Raw genomic sequence first — 17,422 nt, forward strand, 5'->3', positions numbered from 1 at the left:
AGAGCTTCCGGCAACGGTCCCCAGTCCAGAACTTCCGGCAACGGTCCCCGGCCCGGAACCTCCTGCGACGGTCCACGGTCCGGAACCTCCTGCGACAGTCCACGGTCCGGAACCTCCTGCGATGGTCCACAGTCCGGAACCTCCAGCTCCAGGGCAGGAGCTTTCCTCTGTGCCGATGCTCAGTCCGAGCACGGTGTCCAGTCCAGCTCCAAGGCAGGAGTCTTCCTCTGCGCCGATGCCCAATCCAGACATGGCGTCCAGTCCCGCTCCATGGCAGGAGCCTTCCTCGGTATCTAGGTCCAGTCCAGGCACAGTGTTCAGCCTGGGTCCATAGCTGGATCCGCGGGATGAGCGGGTTCTTCGTCCCGCACCAAAGCCGCCCCCGATGCTGGTTTCAGGTTTTGCGGCCGGAGTCCGCACCTTTGGGGGTACTGTCACGTCCTGACCATAGAGAGCCCTTATTTTCTATGGTGGAGTAGGTCAGGGCGTGACTCGGGGTTTAGTCTAGTTTATTATTTCTATGTGGGGTTCTAGTTTTGTTTGTCTATGTTTTGATTATGTTGTGATTTTGTATGATTCCCAATTAGAGGCAGCTGGTAATCGTTGTCTCTAATTGGGGATCATATTTAAGTAGCATTTTTTCCACCTGTGTTTTGTGGGATATTGTTTATGGGTAGTTATATGTCAGCACTCCATTGTCGTCACGTTTCGTTCTTGCTTTATTGTTTTGTGCATTTCACTAAATAAAGATGTGGAACCCAGATCACGCTGCACGTTGCTCCGAGTATGCTTTAAACGACAATGTTAGATATATAATTCCCCTTTAGAGATCATATAACTGCTAATGCTTTTACTATTGGTTTTGAAACAATATTTAATTATGAATGAATATACTTGCATGGGAATAAATCTCATATCTTGCACTTTTCATGATCACATTGTTTTTGGATTATGAGAGGCTGAGTCATTGTGAATGAATTGTACATAATCCCCTCTGCATAATCTGTTTTTGGGGCAGGCATTATATTCCAGAACACATGCTTCAGATCAGGCACACCTTCTCTCCTTTGGCTATGGCCCAGACAATGTCACATATCTGGGTCAAAGTTCATTTGTACTCTTCCTGTGGTGTGTCAAAGTGCGACATATGTGTTTGTTTTAGTAGTCTCCGAAAAACTGTGTTGAGCAGTAGTGAAGAAACAGCCACTGACAGGATTGCATTTTTCTTTGCCTTGGAGATATTCATCCCTATTTCAAAGTACTCTCATACTTAAAGGGACTTTTTGGGGCCACTTTCAACAAGGTGCTCATATCTTCCTACCCAAGGTAAGATGTGGCCTTTTATTTTGGTATAGTATGTGTGTGTGTTACATTCTGTTCTTTGAAAAAAAAATATCCATAATACTGTACCAAATAACTTCAAATAAATGTGGTCCAATGTGCAGAGCCGCCCCAACTTTGGGTTCAGGGAAAGTTACGTTACACAAGTGGATGCAAAATGTTATGACTTTCTGCAAATGAGTAACAAAGGTATACTGGTACCTATACATAACATCCTCAAGCCTAAAGAGCTTCACATTTATGAGCACATTGTTCTCCCCTCCTTCAAACAACTAAATTCTGATTACACTGAATGAGATATCTATGTGCAGTGTATATCATCACATAAAAGTCCATTATCTGGTAAAAACTTGTTTGGCCATGTCCATTGTGGCTCACACAAAGGTTGGTGTCAGGTGAAGGAAGGGATCCAACTTCAGTTCAAGTGTACACCATATTGGATGACTGTCATTCATACTCCATTCACCCAGTTCAATTTAACTACGATAGATTAAGGCTACTTACTATATGATACAAAATTTTTCTCTATACCTATCATGAAGTTGCTACAACCTAGCCTATGAATGAAAGTTTACAACGTAGGTGCACACAGGTTGAGAGAAAATGTTGAGGTGACAGAAGGTTGAGAGAAAATGTTGAGGCGACAGAAGGTTGAGAGAAAAATGTTGAGGCAACAGACAGTGACACATGGACAAACAGTGATACATTCAATACTGCCTTGCACACTCTTGCCTGCATCTAGCTGATGTAGGGTGTAATCATTAGTCAAAGAGTTGCAAACCAGAGTTTGTGTAGGACAAATGTAGGTATGTATATTCCCGTTTTGTTCCGTTTGCTTCTGTTTAAGAAAAGTTTTTCAACAGAATCGACGGAATGAATACACCCCTGATCACGTGTAAAGACAGTTCACTTTCATAGCAGCCATGTTGTATTCCTTCTCGCATCTATGCACTCTCCTCCTCTCACCTTTTCCCTTTGCTTGTGGATTTCAATCCACAACACATCAGTTGTACGTGACCAGACAAAAAACCTTTCCAAGCCAAACCATATCTTAACCTCTACACACATCCTACATCGTTGTCACCATATTAGCTGAAGTAACGTCATAGTCAACATAGCTAATACAACTAATGCGTTAGTAAACCCGCTACGATCATGCAGTAACGTTAGTGTAGTCAGTAAGTAGTTTAGCACTTAAACCGGAGGGCCCGGTTGCAATAAATTAGTCAAACCAAAAGCTTACCTCTACTTGGAGGAGTTCCAGTGTTGTGTTGGATAGTCATTGCCAGCTAGCTAACATAGCATCCCTCTGTTTGAGCAGGGTGCTTGAGTAGGCTAAACTCACTAGCTGCATTTGCTAGCTAAGTAAGTGAAACTTAAAGTAAAAAAATAAAATAATAATCTCTCTCTCCTTCTTGTCTTTCATTTTGGAAGAAATTAATTTGTTAAAAACTGTTCAACTATTGTCTTTCTCTCTCTTTGAGTCAACTACTGTAGCTTATGCTTTCAGTACTTGATTTGTTTTCTGGTCCTTTGACTGGGTGGACAACATGTCAGTTCATGCTGCAAGAGCTCTGATAGGTTGGAGGAAGTCCTCCCTCCGTAAGATGTCATGATTACTGTGTAAGTCTATGGAAGGGGGAGAACCATGAGCTTCCTAGGTTTTGTAATGAAGTAAATGCACCCAGAGGAGGACGGAAGCTAGATGTCCTCCGGCTACACCATGGTGCTACCCTAAAGAGTGCCGTTGAGGCTATTGTAGACCTTCAATGCAAAAAAACTGTGTTTAATAAATTATTTGGTGACGTAAATACATTTAGTATAGTTTTATCTAAAAAGGATAACCTTTTAAATGTTTAACCATTTTTTAAATGAAATTCACTGGAGGATGGTACTCACCTTCCTCCTCTGAAGAGCCTCCACGGGACAACAACTACTGCTATTTGAATGCTAGTCTCGTTTTTTATAATCTAAGGCCGGCCAAAGTTGAATTACTGTTTAACGGATGCCCCGCCTTACTTTTCTCCACACCCCACAAATATATGGGCAATGTATGATTTGCTTGTAATGCACTGTCCCCTCTCCTTTGAGGCCTTCCCAAATTGAAGCTCAAGAGACCAAACAGCCTCAGATCACGTGCTCAGATCATGTTCGAGCTTCGAGACAGTGAAACACACAGGCTCGCATCTGCAGATCACTTGCCGATGTTTAATTTTTCTCTCATGCTGTCATGGCTGAAGCCAGCTCCAAATGCCTACTATTTATGTGTCCAGGTTAAACGTGGGACGTCCCTCATTATAAACAAACAGTCAGTTAAATGCATGGTTAATGCGTCAATTTCAGATATATTAGAAGTGATTAATAGACGAAACAACAACGTCATTGAACCAGAGATCAGGGTATTCATCAGCAAAGACGCAGTGCAAGGTGATAGTATTTTGGACTGATAGTATTTTGGACAACCAAATTGAAGTCAAAATGATTGATGAAATCGAAGTGTGTTAGCTGTATGGTGATTTGCGATTCATAACTTACATTTTACCGGTACTAGTAGTAGTAGGTCAACCGATAACAACAAGACAGAAAGCGTTTGAAGTGCGCACACGCTTCCCGTAGATCCACAATGATATGATCTAAGGTCTCCAAGGTGGGGCCTTTTCGTGGCAGCCAGACGAGACAATCGAAGGAGGATGCGTTGAGCAAAGTTACTGGGCTCGAATTTAGTCAAGCTTTAGCTCTATAGATTGATGCCTCTTATTTTCAATGACGGCCTAGGAACAGTGGGTTAGCTGCCTGTTCAGGGGCAGAATGACAGCTCGGGGATTTGAACTTGCAACCTTCCGGTCACTAGCCCAACGCTCTAACCACTAGGCTACCCTGCCGCCCCCTACAGCTGGATATGTGTATTTTTTTTATATTAATTTGGCAGACCTAACTTGATTGACCCTCTTTCTTCAAGACCTAGTCTATGACAGGCCTAATCACATTTGTATGACTATTTTGTTAACGCCTATAGGCTATAGAGATGCATTCAGGTAATTAACTTATTATTATACATTAACATTTATTTTATTACACATGTATTGTCAATCATTCTGTAATTAGAATTTTTTAAAATAGTTTACTCTATTGCCCTATGCATCACATTCAATTAGGAGATTGGATTGCACTTTTTTATAATCAGGAATAAAGAAACTGTCACAAGTTATACTTCCCATTGTGTTTAATTGCTCATGGTTATAACAACATTGTAACATCTGCATTCTTTTTAAGAAAAATAGTGTAGGTTTTCCCATGGAATAATATAACTTTTGAAGCTCACATTAGGCCTAGAACCTGCACAAGTGCCTAGGACAATGTGGTAAAGTTATTCCTTATCCACTTAATGTTTTTTTTCTCACTTGCCTCACTTTTCTGGGGGGTTAAATCCATTAAACAGTGAATCAATTTTGTTTGGCCTAACCACTATTTATTCTCAATAATGGCCTCACCAACATATCTGCCTAGCTTGCTTCACATCCTCTTCTGCCGGGCAATCTTAAAGTTGCAGCATCTCACTGATTTATCTTTTTATCAATGGCAGTCTGTTACCGCCAATGTAGCTAAAAGATAAAAGAACATATGCAACCAATGCATTGAATTCATGTTTGAGATAGTAAACAACTAGTCACATTACTTAATGTGTGTGTGTGTGGTGGATGAAAACTGTTTTAGACTGTTCAAACACAGAAAGCAACAATATTTGTTACATTCTTTGTCCTCTCCAGACAAACCATGCTAGTCACCGTGGCAGCTCCACTTTGCTTCCCTCCACATCCTGCTCTCTTCCTCCTGACCTGTCTCCTGTGGGTGTTCCCAGCTCAGAGCCATGCTGGCAACATCCTGGTGTACCCTGTGGACGGCAGCCATTGGCTCAACATGGACATCCTCCTGCGAGAGCTGCACCAGCGGGGGCACTCTTTAATGGTGGTCCGCTCGTCCACCAGCTGGTACGTCCCTGAACACGCCCCCCACTACTCCTCCGTCACAGTGCCGGTGCCCAGGGCCAGCAGACTGGAGGACCCACATTACATGGCATACTTCCTGAAGAGGAGCCTGGAGATATGGACACGAGAGCGCTCCGTTTTGTCCTTCATTGAGCTACAGAAGGAGACTATTAATTTGCTGGAGGAGGCCCATCGCAGCAGTGCTGAAATGGCCCTCTTAGCCATGGAGGACAAACAATTAATGGAGAAGCTGAAGGCAGCCAACTTTGATTTAATGTTGACTGATCCTGGATTTGCAGGAGGAGTTGTATTAGGGACTTACTTGGGTCTTCCTATTGTGCTTAACGTTCGTTGGATCACTAATGCAGAGGGACACTTTGCAATTGCACCTTCGCCCCTTTCTTACATACCAACTATCGGGTCACTGGTCACAGATAAAATGAGCTTTGCCAACAAACTGAAAAACTTCTTGCATTATGGAATCGCTCTTTATATTGATTATGGCATAACAAGACCCTTATACCAGGGTGTGATCAACAAATTCATCGATCCAAACACCAACATCTATTCTCTCATTCAAGGGGCTGACCTATGGCTGATGAGAGTGGACTTTGTGTTTGAGTTCCCACGCCCCACCATGCCCAACGTGGTCTACATGGGGGGCTTCCAGTGTAAGCCTTCTAAGCCTTTGCCAGCAGAGTTAGAGGCATTTATGCAAAGCTCGGGGGAACATGGGGTTGTGGTCATGTCTTTGGGGAGTCTGCTGGGTAGCCTCCTACCGGAGATCTCAGAGGTCATTGCCACTGCCTTCGCCCTCCTGCCTCAGAAGGTGGTGTGGAGACACACGGGAGAGAAGCCCTCTACTCTAGGCAACAACACACTGTTGGTGAACTGGCTGCCTCAGAATGACCTACTGGGCCATCCCAAAACTAGAGCCTTTGTTACACATGGGGGCACCAATGGGATCTATGAGGCCATCTACCATGGTGTTCCCATGTTAGGCCTTCCTCTAATTTTTGACCAGTTTGACAACATGCTGCGTCTACAGGCCAGGGGTGTGGCTAAGGTTCTCGAGGTGACAACCCTAAAGGTGGAACCTATGACACAGGCACTGACAGACATCCTGGACAACAGGAAGCACTATAGAAACAATATGCGCAGGATGTCAAAGCTCCACCATGATACACCTCTCAAACCATTGGACAACGCCATCTTCTGGCTAGAATTTGCTGTGAGACACAAGGGTGCAGCACACTTGCGCACTGAGTCCTACAAGATGCCCTGGTATGCTTACCACAATGTGGATGTGCTGGTACTTCTCCTGACTGTTGTAGTCTCTGTCCTGTTACTAACGCTAATGACTTGCAAGGTTTTAGGCAGGGCTCTTTGCCGAAAGAAAAAGGAAAAAGTGCAGTAATTTCTGAAGAATTTGTTTTACATTCTACAGTACATTCAAATTATCTGGTACAATTAAAATCCACTACAAGACAAATGGGCATGAAACTTTGTCAAAATCAGACTATAGATGATTAATCAATCACTCTTTCTTGTAATGAAATAAAAACAGCAATTTAGCAAATGTTAAATCAATGCAATCTTGTCAATGTCACAATATTGCTAATACCACATTTGTATAGATTTTTAAAGAACTTTATTTTTTTTTACAGACATTAAAATGTACCCATCACCTATAACCATGTTCATATTCACATAATACCACAATCTCTTTCTTGGTCAACACAAAATAATTACAAAATAAAATGGTCGACAGCAATGTGATGCATTTTTTGCTTTTATGTCCTAGATTTCTGAGTGGTGGATTTGACTAATGTTTGTGTGGTACAGCTAAATATTTTAAACAGTTAAAAAATAAAGTGCCAATCAGCTGTATGGTGTTGACAATACACATCTCTCCAATTCATGAACAGTCCCATTTGCTTGCACTACGCAAGAAAAATGCAGTAAAAAAATTGCAAAGCAAATTAAATATAACCTAATGAATTATCTACAGGTTACAAAAGTTGTCTCAAGTTTCTGGGATCATGATCAGACATGCAATCTATCTTAAGTCAGATATTTAAAAACGAATATAGAACCTATATACTGAGTGCACAAAAAAATTAGGAACACCTGCTCCATCCATGACATACTGACCAGGTGAATACCAGTGAAAACTATGATCCCACCTGTTAAATCCACTTCAATCAGTGTAGATGAAGGGGAGGAGACGGAGTAAAGAAGGATTTTTAAGCCTTGAAATAATTGAGACATAGAATGTGTATGTGTCATTCAGAGTGTGAATGGGCAAGACAAAATATTTAAGTGCCTTTGAATGAGGTATGGCAGTAGGTGCCAAGAACTGCAATGCTGCTGGTTTTTCACACAACAGTTTTCCGTGTGTATCAACAATGGTCCACCACCCAAAGGACATCCAGCCAATTTGACACAACTGTGGGAAGCATTGGGGTCAACATGGGCCAGTATTCCTGTGGAATACTTGACACCTTGTAGAGTCCATGCCCGACGAATTGTGACTCTTCTGAGGGCAAAAGGGGGTGCAACTCAATATAAGAAAGGTGTTCCTAATGTTTTGTACACTGTGTACAATAGATACCAGTTTGCAACTTTGCTATATTCCATTAGAAAAACATATCCCATCGTAACAGTGGCTTTAAAGTGTGGTGTGTCCTTTTCTGACATGTGCCCAAGGGTTGGTATGGGAAACTCCTCAATAACTTCAGTTGGCCGAGGGGACTTTTTTTTATACAACTATCTATCTAAAGATAATTGGGTTAGCAAGAAAAGGTAGCAGTAAAACTGATACTAAAATAAAAGATGGCATGTGTCAAATTGCTAAACAATCCTAATTTCTGGCATTCTTACTTCAAACTACCAGACAGAACCTTTTATGTACCAAGATAAGATTTTAGCACCAATTAGGACTAGCTATTTTATTAAATGACCATGTAAAGGGGAATGTCACTGATCATTTTATTAACTAGAGTTTATTATCAAGAGTGATTTTTGAAAGCGGTTTCATCTTCCATAAAAAATGTAATGGCTGCTCTGCAAAAGTGTGAAAAATGCTCATCTTGTAGGCTATAACATTCATTTACCAATAAATTACAAAATGAGGGGAACTGCATTAAATATTCAAATGGCAGTCTTTGCTCAATGTTAACTTCCTAAAGTAAGTATCGGAGGCTCTTAACTGGGGTAGCACTTAACCATGCTAAATTGTGTCTGATTGTAGGCTATTGAACTGTGGACAAAGATTAATCTATGCCAGCCAAACATAATATAATCCTTAACGCAGACATGCCCTGAAAATTTGGTCCAAAATAAATCACCAATTATTTTGGTCTTGAACATTTGCACGAAACAAAATGAGCAATTGTAGTAAAATTTGAGATGACTTGGAAAGCAGATCAAAGATAGTACTGAATCAATATTGATAAACTCAAAACGTTTGTCTTTCTTTTTCTGAAAGTTTGATTTATGCATTTCATTATCTAAATTAGCATTTTTTCCATTTCAAATTCCAAAATAACGTCAGAGCAAATAATGTCAGAGTAAATTCCACTAGATGGGCCAACTGCAAAGTCAAAATTGGCTATATTGAAAAATTCATGAAAACAAATATTTGCTTTTTGGGCTTAATTTAAGGTTAGGCATTAGGGTTACCAGTGTGGTTAAGGTTAGGTTTAAAATCAGATCTTATGACTTTGTGGCTGTGCCAGCTATAGTGACCTCTGCAGAATCGCTGCCTCCTGGTGAAAGACTCATGACAATAAATGCCAACCTGCTTCTCTATGATAATTTACATTGACATCAAAAAAGGTATAGTAAACAGATGATTGATTTCATGTGGATTTAGAAGAGACAGAGAGGTTGTATCTCTCACAAATATAACGATAACAAAACAATTGCTTAAAGAATAAATGTAGCATTTTTTCAAATTAAATGCAAATTTTGACATACAAAATCAGTAAGAAATCTGAGCCATGGGTGAATACAATTTAACTTTTTTTTTTTTATATACGTGAGAGTAGACGGGCAATTCCACAGTACGGTAAGTGACACGAGGCAGGTTTCCATTGACCAAGCAATGTCACATCAAAAGAATGTGCCATGTGTAATGGAAACAGCAGATATGAGAATTATTATCCGTTTGACATGGGTGGATTTTTCTGTCGTCTAACTTGATTTATTGCAACAAATTAGGGAAACTTTTTCAAATGAATTATGGATGGGCAAATAATTTTTAATGTATGCGGGCATGTAATACACGTAACTATAAAAGCTCCACTCCACATTTCATTGTAAATGCCTACTGCTTGCTAAATCTATTTTTCAATTTAAAAAATGTTTATTTGCAGAACAAGGACTGTTTTGACTTTCAAAATTCCCTGAATTGCTTCGCCCTGCTTTTCTGGTTGGCTGGATGCAAGTTTCACCATCCAATTATTACAGATCTACAGGAGTCACCATGGCACGGACCGTGGCGATACATTGGCACGATTATGATTAGAATATGGCAAATAAGACATCCCGATTGGCACAGCGGTCTAAAGCACTGCATCGCTGGCTGTGTCGCAGGCGACCGGGAGACCCATGAGGCGGCACACAATTGGCCCAGCGTCGTCCAGGTTAGGCCGGCGGGATATCCTTGTCCCATCGCGCTCTAGCGACTCCTTGTGGCGGGCCAGGCGCTTGCACGGTGACTGCGGTCGCCAGCTGGACTGTGTTTCCGCCAACACACTGGTGCGGCTGGTTAAGCGAGCAGTGTGGCTTGGCAGGGTTTTGTTTCAGGGGACGCAGGGCTCTGGACCGTCGCCTCTCCCAAGTCCGTACGGGAGTTGCAACGACGGTACAAGACTAACTACCAATTGGATATTATGAAAAAGGGGTAAAATGTACCCCCCAAAAATATATAAATATTTAAAAAAGACTACGGCAAATATTGGTCAACTATTGCATTCTATCCAGATAACTTGGTCTACCTGAGACATGGAACAGATAGGTGGGAGGGCATACAGGCTGTCGCCAATTTAGTCAAGTGCAATTTGCCTAAATGGATAATGGAAACACTTCAACCATTTCATTTTTATTCAACACTTTCAGGTTTTTTTTAAAGTTTTTACAATTCCAACTGAAAATGTTACAAAAACACAGAACAGTGCCGATGCAAAGTTTGGTAACAGAATGACAATTTGTGCTGTAATTCGGTTACCAAACTTTGCATATGCAATGTTCTGCGGAAATTTTTAAACAAGTTCTTGTGCATAGAGTTGTATGCTTTGTTTAACTTTGCAATCATAGGTTTTTTGTTTGGCATACATTTTAAAGTGAAACATCGGCGTCTCAGTGTTACTGCTACCGTGGAATTGCCCAGATACAGTATTTAGGGAGCAAGATGACTTCAACATGACTTACCGTTTAAAAAAAAATATTTATATATAACTGCATTCTATATTTTGTTGAATGTATGTTTGTGATGCAACAATTTTCAAGCACTTCTGACACCTCTCGGTAAGGTTAATATTTTTTTCCCCTTCTCAAAATGCTGGTACCTTGTTGTCAAATGAACAAATATTGTTAATCATTCTTGTTGATTTGGTTCACAATATTTGTTCATTTGACAGCAAGATACCAGCAGTTTGAGAAAATTTCAGACTTATTTACTACCAAATAATTGTATGATGGTAATGTCTCTGGCTTACAAGGATTCGGTCCTAGCCTGGCAATAAACAAAATGCAAAATGTCCCAACAGTGACTTGCCTGCTTATAGCCATGTGAAGAAATAGTCTACAAGGGGACATTTCATGAACACTTTTTGGGAAAGAGATGTGTGAAACCAAAAGAAAATGTAAAATCTGATTTTATAGTCAACTCACAAGTTACAATAGAAAATATTAGCATTGTCCCTCCAGCAGAAAGAACAAAGCCCTTCACCTTTCAAAGCACTTCTCTTCGGTCTGTGTTCCACATCTCCTGACTCACTTGCTTTGGATCACTTTTATTTCACATTCCCTTCATAGATGAAAGGGCAGGGCACCCAGCATTCTCCCTCACACTTCTTCCTGAAACAGAACAGCCTTTTCACTTTTCTTGCTCCTGTCCTCACCATGAAGTCAAGTTCTCTTATTCGGGACAAGGGTTCCCCCTCTGCTAAAAGCAGCAGACGCATGCGTTTCTAGGATGGAGTCCCTCTGCTCCCTCCAAGTGCGGCTGCGGTTTCAGCTGCAGACCCTGCCCCCACTCCTGTGACCAGATTCCGGAGCAGCTTGCGGCGGCCAGCCTGATAGTCCTCCTCATCCACATTGACCAGGAGTTTGATGGCTTCATGGCCCACTGCCTGTTTGAGTGAGTCTGTGATGAAGACACCCTTCAGGGCCTCCAGCAGGGAGCCGTTGATGTAGTCCCGCCAAAAAGCATCTAGGTAGGTGAGCTCCGAGAACTTGATGTCGCAGATGATGGAGCCCAGGTCCCGGGACTTGAGGATAGTGTTTGCCTGGTTGAACCTCTCAAACTGCCTCTCCAGAGCCTCCTGCTTATTGGAGAAAACGTTTCCCAGAAGCGCTGATTCATGCTGGCAGTACTCAGCACGCACTCGTAGGCGGATGTCTGCAGGGGTGTGGGGTGAATAGGGAAGAACAAGGGGAGGGGTGACACAGAGGAAGAGGTGTGCCGTCTATTGGAAATTATACTGTCAATGAATCATGCCGCAATCATTAATTTTTAATCAGCGCCTGTATAATTTGGCGCAGATCTGTATGCATGTGCTTTAGCCAAGTCCTTTGTCATTCATTGTCATGAAATAACTGACAAAAAGTAGATACAACCTTTGAAAGCATAAAGTTACTTAAGAAGTTTTTTTCTTCCGTGCTTTCATGATACACACTCAAAATGCCCTTACCACAGGTTTGCTTTTCCCTGCAGTCACCTATGGCGTAGGCCCTCTTTCTTTTGCGGCTGGGTAATGGGGGGCCTGGCTTGGTGCGGGAAGGGCCCACCTGGGTCCCCGATGGAGAACAGCAGATCACTGGCTGGGGACCTGTTAGTAGAGTGGGGGGCAAAGACATTTACAGATGTATTTATGTCACTATTTCCACCAATTCTATTAATTCCCCCAACACACATACACTACATCACCAAAAGTATGTGGACACCTGCTCGTCAAACATGTCATTCCAAAACCCCACCCCCAATTTGCTGTTGTAAAAGCCTCCACTCTTCTGGGAATACTTTCAACTAGATGTTGGAACATTGCTGCGAGGACTTGCTTTCATTAAGTCACAAGAGTATTAGTGAGGTCAGGCACTGATGTTGGGCGATTAGTTTGCTCGCAGTTGGCGTTCCAATTCATCCCAAAGGTGTTCAATGGGGTTGGGGTCAGGGCTCTGTGCAGGCCAATCAAGTTCTTCCACACCTATCTCGACAAACCATTTCTATATGGACCTTGCGTTGTGCACAGGGGCATTGTCATGATGAAACAGGAAAGGGCTTCCCAGACTTTTGCCACAAAGAATGTCATTGTAGTATTAAGATTTCCATTCACTAGAACTAAGGGGCCTAGCCAGAAACATGAACTGCCTCAGACCATTATTCTTCCTCCACCAAAATGTACAGTTGGCACTGTAATGCAGGTAGCATTATCCTGGCATCTACCAAACCCAGATTAGTCCGTCAGACTGCCAGATGGTGAAGCGATTAATTACTTCAGAGAACGCGTTTCTACTGTTCCAAAGTCCAATGGCGGCGAGCCACCACTCCAGACAACGCTTGGCGTTGCGCATAGTGATCTTACGCGTGTGTGCGGCTGCTCAGCCATGAAAACCCATTTCATGAAGCTCCCGACGAACAGTTCTTGTGCTGACGTTGCTTCCAGAGGCAGTTTAACTCGGTTGGGAGTGTTGCAACTGAGGACAGAATTTTTACACGCTTCAGCACTTCGCGGTCGGTGAGCTTTTGTGGTCTAACACTTCACGGCTGAGCCATTGTTTCTCCTAGACGTTTCCACTTCACAATAACAGCACTTACAGTTGACCAGGGTAGCTCTACCAGGGCAGAAATTTGACTAACTCACTTGTTGGAAAAGTGACATCCTATGATGGTGCCACGTTGAAAGTCATTGAGCTCGTCAGTAAGACCATTCTACTGCCAATGTTTTTCTATGGCGTTTGCATGCTATGTGCTCAATTTTATACACCTGTCAGCAACTGGTGTAGCTGAAATAGCCGAATCCACTAATTTGAAGCAGTATCCACATTCTTCAGTATACTGTATGTAGTGTATGTAGCTGTATACATGCAGAGTCAAACCCACCTGTCCTTCTGTGGGGTGCAGCCTCCCTGCTCTCTCCTCCTCTTCTGGGGGACACATAACGCACCGACGTCTCTTCCAGGTACTTATCCACTGGGTCTGGGCACACTGAAATGTAAAGCACATGAAGGCTTTTGGTTAGTGACTTAAAATATTTCCATTTAACGTAAACTGTCAATTGTTAACTAAGGGACAAGAAAGTGTGTTTTCAAGATGGCGAGAAGTGGAGAGAAATATTCGGAATAACATTCAGGAGATTGACAACATAACATTTTGCAGATGGGGAATCTACGTTTCTCGGTCTCAACACCATTACATGTAGTTTGGTCTTTCATTTTTTTTTATATATAAAATGACAGTGGGCCTGAAAAAGGCAAAGATTGAGAAGAAACCAACACTTACCGGTCTGTCTCTTCCTGAGTGTGACGTAGGGCAGCAGGTCGTGCCGTGTGATGATGCGAAGCAGCTGCAGGACGTGTCTGAAGTTGGTCTCATCACATCGCCCCTGGCGCTCCAGAGCCAGCAGGAAGTCCCGGCCACTCCTGATGCCACCGCGCTCATACTCGTCAATGACATCCACGAACAGGAACGAGAGCACTCGCACATCGCGGTGCGTGAGCTGGGCTCCCACTATGTCGAACATGCGGTGCAGTGAGTACAAGCCGTAAGCATTGTCTACGGCCTCCTCGGGCCAGGGTTCAAAGCGTCCCGACGAGGACGTCCTTGAGGAGGCAGAGTTAGTGCAGGAGGCCAACGTGCCCCTATTCACTGCAACTCCGCTGGAGGTCCCCACCAACGAGGACCCCACACCGCCCATCAGACCTGTGTGGGAGGCAGGGTGCCCGGCAGCACTACTCTGAGTAGAGTCCAGCTGGTTTGGATGAATGTGAGGCCTACTCGGGTGAGCTAATGAGTTCTGGGGGATGAGGAGGGGAGGGTTGACATTTGCATTGGGGAGGGAATGCTGCTGTGAGGTCATCACTGTGTTAGCGGTGGACGATCCCAACAACTTCTGTATTGTGTCTGAATACTTCAACTGCTTTCCTACAAGAAAAGGAGGGACAAAACCCTATTCACACCTAAAGTGACCACATTTAAAATACACAAATGCAGGACAACAGAATGATTTTGCAGGACAGTGAGCTTACATAAATACAAACATTTGGTAGCACACACGTTAATGTTAATGGTTTCATCATAATTTCTTAAAGGTTGTACCTACAAATGTAGCTTATTGAATATATTTATGGAATATGCATAAAAATGCATCCTTCAATTGCAACGTTTGCATATGCCCAACATTTATATTTTTAATAGGCTACCCTCAAACACCAAATTAGGCATAATACATTTCAAAATAGACTATGGCATGATCAATGTCAATCGTGTTTTACCAGTGAAATGTAAAAAATGTGTCTGCATTCTAATAATTTGATCTCAATCAACTTAATTGGGAATATAGATTAGATGTTCCTGAATTGCTGTTTCGTGAATACATTAGAGCAGATGGTGGCTGTTTTATGAAAACCTGGGAATATTTCTGGTTAGTCTTATGGAATGTAAAACAGCTGGGAATGGAGATTTAAAACGGGATTGAGTGAAGTAGCTGCAAATATGTTGAATAAGCAACCGATGAGCCTCACAAATTTGACGAAATTACCTTATACATTTTCGTTTTAACGTCACCGGTAGGTTTTAGGCTACCACATCCTTATGAAATGTATATTTTCATAAACGCAAAGTGACTGCAAAAGACACGCTGGAATGTCTAACTGAAAAACGCTTACCTGTAACTGTGTGTTGAAATTCATACTTTCATTTTTTTTATTATTGAACGCAAACACCGAATTTTCCTGGGAGTTCAATTTAGCGCGAATGCGCTTGTGCCAATGGAATATCTGTGTATGTAGTACGTCAGTCACCACCGCAACGTCTCCAGTTGAGCAACACAAAATTAGGAAAACGTCGGTTGTTGTATTCCAGTGTTTCCCAACCAGGGGTACTTGAGAAGACTAATGAGACCATAGGCTTATTGGTAAAATGCACATGAGGGGGTACTTCAAAGGTACCCTGGGCAGAGCTAAATGTACTTGATGTTACAGTAAACGAAAAAGGTTGGGAATCAAAGTTTTTCTTAAGTATGAATGTCAGTAACTCTTACCCCGCGGATGGCCTGCAGTTGTACAGGACAAACATAGGTATATGTAAGCGTTTTCAGAATTGACATGTTCACAAGTATCGACTGATGGTGACCCAATGTTGTTAGATAATTGCGCTACCAGTTATCAATACTCACCTCCGCCTCGGAAAACTGGCTACATTGAGGCGTTCCTCAACTAAGCTACCGCTAACTAATCACAACAGTCGGGAAGCTAGCGTAGCTTGTTGTAAACAGTAATGACCGGCTAGCTAACGCTAGAGTACTAACTAGCTACCTACATTATGACATTGTTGACTGTCCCTAACCCTAAATGGCTAGCTGGCTAAACCATGCAGCTAACTGGATAGCCACCGTGCTACAAATAAGCAGCTTGTTATTGTGAAAACGTAGCCAGCTAACGTTAGTTACGTCAACTAGTTTAAATTTAGATGAACTAGTTAGCTAAATATTTCAGTTACACACAAAATGCAACAAAAATGTTTAGTCATCATAAAATAAACGACACCACCAGTAACTAACTAGTTTTTCAAAAAAAGCTAGTTAGCTAACAAGGACTTGGTCGCTTATGCTAGTTGGCTAACTTTGGCAAAGTAGATAACGTTACCTGGCTATTGATGCTTACCTTAGCTAGGTTTCCTTGAGTTAATACCTTGATTCAAAGTCATTTAACTTGAAATACCGTAGATACTTACTTAACGTTTTTGGTTGAACCCTTAACTAGCTCCTTCAAGATCAGAAAACACAATTAAAGTGTATAATTTCACACTCTTTCACGAGGCTAACAATTAGCATGCCCATTTTCGTATCTCAGCTAAAATGAAAGAACATCCGGTACACTACGCAGTATTAACATCCGGGTTACAATGGTTTAGACTAGTGAGTCTCAAATTCGGTTCGCGTTAGAATTCTTGTAAACCAGACACTCTTTCCTTCTTCGAAGTTCTCTCTCTTGAAGTAATCTTTGATCTAAACACAGTTGGCTAGGTAAAAACACACGTTTCTCTACATGAGATGGATTGTTTGTTTATGACAACAAAAACAGGATTAATGTGTTTGGGTTATGATGGGTGATATGAAGTTTATTTACAAATTAGGGACAGTTCGACATTTACTGGGGGGGTTTGCCATCCAAACTTTTTATTGTTGCTTTCGCCAAGGTTGTGTGTTTAAAAAAAAAAATTGTGCACAGGAGGGTATTACATTTTTTCCCCTGGTTTACATTCACTCTTTTGCAGGTTTTACTATATAATTTATTGCATCCTAGCTGAATTTACTCATCGGCTTGCATGCGCCTCCCCTATATCAAGGTGTTTTGGTACTTCCCTTATGCCCCACACTTTTCCGACTGCTAACTTTCACAATACTATAGGTCAATATAGTGTCTATTCTGTCTAGCCTGCCCTCTATCCACAGAAGTGGTAGATGGATCATTTGTTCAGATCTGCAATAGGCTAACTAGAAATCAAACCACATTGGCCAATCTGCAGTTGCTACATCCCACTGCTGGATTGCTTCTGAAGCTCAGCAGGGTGGTCCTGGTCAGTCCCTGGATGGGAGACCAGATGCTGCTGGAAGTAGTGTTGGAGAGCCAGTAGGAGGCACTCTTTC

General features: G+C 42.1%; 2 protein-coding genes across 3 annotated transcripts; one reads left to right on the top strand and one right to left on the bottom strand.

Annotated features, from left to right (window-relative positions):
- The first annotated feature begins 1,108 nt into the window (after nt 1-1,108).
- Nucleotides 1,109-7,101, top strand: LOC110492262 (UDP-glucuronosyltransferase 2A1-like). Its single transcript, XM_036947225.1, has 2 exons — nt 1,109-1,326; nt 5,109-7,101. The coding sequence occupies exon 2, from the start codon at nt 5,116-5,118 to the stop codon at nt 6,742-6,744; it is 1,629 nt and encodes a 542-aa protein (XP_036803120.1). The 5' UTR covers nt 1,109-1,326; nt 5,109-5,115; the 3' UTR covers nt 6,745-7,101.
- LOC110492261 (death effector domain-containing protein) lies at nt 6,964-16,682 on the bottom strand. 2 transcript variants are annotated; one of them, XM_021566436.2, is made up of 5 exons: nt 16,437-16,678; nt 14,056-14,697; nt 13,657-13,761; nt 12,248-12,385; nt 6,964-11,955 (listed from the first exon to the last, which is right to left on the bottom strand). In XM_021566436.2, exons 2-5 carry the CDS (start codon nt 14,630-14,632, stop codon nt 11,525-11,527), a joined length of 1,251 nt encoding a protein of 416 aa, XP_021422111.2. In that variant the 5' UTR covers nt 14,633-14,697; nt 16,437-16,678; the 3' UTR covers nt 6,964-11,524. The 2 variants fall into 2 exon arrangements, with proteins under 2 accessions (XP_021422111.2, XP_021422110.2); XM_021566435.2 differs by having other exon boundaries at nt 10,422-11,955; nt 16,507-16,682.
- Between the last annotated feature and the right edge of the window lie 740 nt (nt 16,683-17,422).

The sequence above is a fragment of the Oncorhynchus mykiss genome, chromosome 16, assembly GCF_013265735.2.
Source record: "Oncorhynchus mykiss isolate Arlee chromosome 16, USDA_OmykA_1.1, whole genome shotgun sequence".
In the NCBI taxonomy this organism is placed as follows: domain Eukaryota; kingdom Metazoa; phylum Chordata; class Actinopteri; order Salmoniformes; family Salmonidae; genus Oncorhynchus; species Oncorhynchus mykiss.